Raw genomic sequence first — 3,167 nt, 5'->3', positions numbered from 1 at the left:
ATCTTGGATCATGTTTTGCATGGTAGACATAAATTAAGTCATACACTGTGTAAGATTTATAATCATAGTTTCAATACCTCCATTTGGCGGATTTTGCGGCAGTTGCATTTGCACAGTGTTGCCTTTCACCGCATTTGCATAGCTTCCTTGCATATTATTATTGTTAGAAGTAAAATGATTTGAACTTTTTTCTGAGGTTGCTATTATTTCATTACGGGGTGTCTGTAACATTTGGTTACGACGTGATTGAATGCCCTGTGACAACTTCGATTTCAAATATTTATATACAGGGCAACCTCTGTAGTGAGCAGTGTGATTTCCCCCACAATTGCTGCATTTTTTATTTAAATCCTCTTTTTTAAGAGTACATTTAGAAGTAGGGTGTAGATCACCACACACCACACAGACACTGCGTAGAGTGCAATATGCTTTCGTGTGTCCATACTCTTGGCAGTTTGTACATTGTACTGGACCATTTCTCTTGTGTGGTTCCTCAACGGTGATTCTGCGATGGAGAAGATATTTTAAATTATAAATCGGGCGTATTTCACTTTTCTTTAATTTGTGAGAATCTGGCATCAATTCTATTTTGAACATTCGTTGTGGGACTTTGTTCCTGTTAAAAATATTTACTACTGATTTAATGCTAAAACCACCTTCTTCTAGTTCTTCTTTAACGTCGTTAGAGTCTACCGAAGACTCTATACCTTTTATTACAACAACTAGGCCTTTTGAGCTCTTCAGTTGGTAAGAGTAGTAATTCTTGTTATTATTTGATAGGAATTTTACAATATCCATGAAACTTTTTTTAGTGTATGTTTGCATTTTTGTTTCATCTATGTTACCTTTTTTCAAGGGCACAATGTGAAAATTGTTTGTGCCTATTATATTGCTCATTTCGGAAACAAGCGCATTTGAGCTACGCTCACGCAAATAGATTGGAGGGGGTTTGGCATTCACGACCGTGGTGGTACCCTTTGCTTCGTCGTTAGGATCTTTGCTTAATAAGGCAAATCTGTTGCCATTAAGAATTTCTGGCTTTTTACTGTTTGGCGTGCCTGCTTGAAATTTTTTGGTATTGACCGCTGTTTTCATAGGACTCAATTTCCTTTTTACATTAATGTAGCGATCAATACCAGTCTGAACTGATGGCCCTTTTTTGCTTGGTACATTCATACCTTGCATTTTATTTTCCTTCGCTGTCCGGGTGCTTGCTGGTACCTGCATAGTGGCTGCTGTCAGTGGATTTGTTGTTGCCCGATTGCTTTTTACTGCTGCTTCTGCTGACTGCGCTTGCTGAGTCTCTCTTTCATCTGATCGCTGCGATGACTCATCATCGCCGTTACATTTGTTTTTGCCAGGCGTTGCTTTTGTTGGCTCGACAAAGCTAAAGCAGGCATTTAAGGAATGCCTACGGTTTAGCGGGTGAGGCTGCGAAGCACTCATTTTTGATTGTTTTTTTTTTGTTTTGTGTTTTGTTTTTATATATTTGTTTTGTGCACTGTTTATTATTAAAAGTTTGTGTGCACTGTTTTTTATTTGTTTGTTTGTTTTTATTTATTGTTTGCTTACTTTTTGCGAAAATCAGAATCACGGAGCGAATTCAAAAACACGTCCGTACACTTTGAACACTCGAATTATGTGTTCAAGTACACTGTCACAATGTCATGAACTACAGATTTTGATAAATTTAGCATCTGGGCAATTAAACGAATTCTTAGTCGACAGTCTGAGCTCAAAATTTTGCGCACACGATTTACATTGTCGATTATTGTCGAAGTCCCAGGTCTCCCAGCACGGTCTTCATCAGCGACCTCTTCCCGGCACTCCAAAGAGGCTGGTAGCACCGAAATACATTAATTCTTGCTAAAGCAACATTTAGGAAAGCCTGCACGATCATATCAAACGTCTCTGTCGCAGTTTTACCGAGTTTCACACAGAATTTTATCGAAACCAGGGAAATACTTTAAGGTGTAAATCCAATTAGGTATAGAGTAAAGTCAGCCGGATGTTCGAAATCCTGATATTAGTTATTAAGTGGCTAAGCAAAGTTTTCGCTCAAATTTATCTACTTTAGCCACAAAGATACACTCTTATGAATAAAACACGCTCTCTTATTTGCATTGGGATATCTCACATATTGGGCAATATATGCAGTAAAAAGTCACCCGAAAGTTCTTTATATTAAGTATACTCGTATGGGGCTAAGGGAAGTATTGGTTCGATTCAATCCATTTTTGGAATGCAGAAATACCATTTAAGAGAAGCATTATCCCTTAATTCCTGTTATATATATCACACATTGGCTGACAGTTTCGATTAAAAGTCAACTATAGGTACTGGGGTCCACATATTCGGTACCTAGGGTCTTGAACAGTTTTGGTTAGATTTGAAAAAATTTTGTTCAAAAGGTGGCATACTTTATGGGAATTATTAGTAAAATGTTTAATCCCATTATATTAATTGCTTCTTAATTTGTGTGCTGGAAAAAAAGTGGAATTTAAAATTGTGCTATATGGGCAGAAGGCGTGTTTAATGCCCGTTTTCACTCATTTTCACAGAGCGACATGGGAATATAGATATAATGAATTCCTCGTTCCAAATTTTATCGAAATCAGTCAGTTGGTTTCCGAGATATGAGATTTAACCAAAAAGTGGGCGGTGCCACGCCCATCGTCCAATTTTTAACCCAGCCCATAGATATCCTAACTAACCCTCATAACTCGTAATTTTTACGCTTCTGGCGCATTTAGTTATTGATTTATCGCACTTTTAGTAGTTTTTAACAGTACTGTTATATGGGGAGTGAGCTGGGTTTTCTTTCGATTTCATTCATTTTCATACTAACGGGTGATTTTTTTGAGGTTAGGATTTTCATGCATTAGTATTTGACAGATCACGTGGGATTTCAGACATGGTGTCAAAGAGAAAGATGCTCAGTATGCTTTGACATTTCATCATGAATAGACTTACTAACGAGCAACGCTTGCAAATCATTGAATTTTATTACCAAAATCAGTGTTCGGTTCGAAATGTGTTTATCGACAAATTTTGTTCAGCGATGAGGCTCATTTCTGGTTGAATGGCTACGTAAATAAGCAAAATTGCCGCATTTGGGGTGAAGAGCAACCAGAAGCCGTTCAAGAACTGCCCATGCATCCCGAAAA

At 37.6% G+C, this 3,167-nt stretch overlaps 1 protein-coding gene across 1 annotated transcript; it reads right to left on the bottom strand.

Annotated features, from left to right (window-relative positions):
- Positions 1 to 639: 639 nt before the first annotated feature.
- On the bottom strand, positions 640 to 2,141 carry LOC125779164 (uncharacterized; the record flags this gene model as incomplete). The annotated part of the gene is made up of 1 exon (XM_049459803.1): positions 640 to 2,141. A coding segment is annotated over exon 1 (807 nt), but the record flags the coding sequence as incomplete, so codon positions are not given.
- Between the last annotated feature and the right edge of the window lie 1,026 nt (positions 2,142 to 3,167).

The sequence above is a fragment of the Bactrocera dorsalis genome, chromosome 6, assembly GCF_023373825.1.
Source record: "Bactrocera dorsalis isolate Fly_Bdor chromosome 6, ASM2337382v1, whole genome shotgun sequence".
NCBI lineage: Eukaryota > Metazoa > Arthropoda > Insecta > Diptera > Tephritidae > Bactrocera > Bactrocera dorsalis.
Note: the sequence above shows the minus strand (reverse complement) of the source record. Positions and strands in the feature narration are given on the sequence as shown.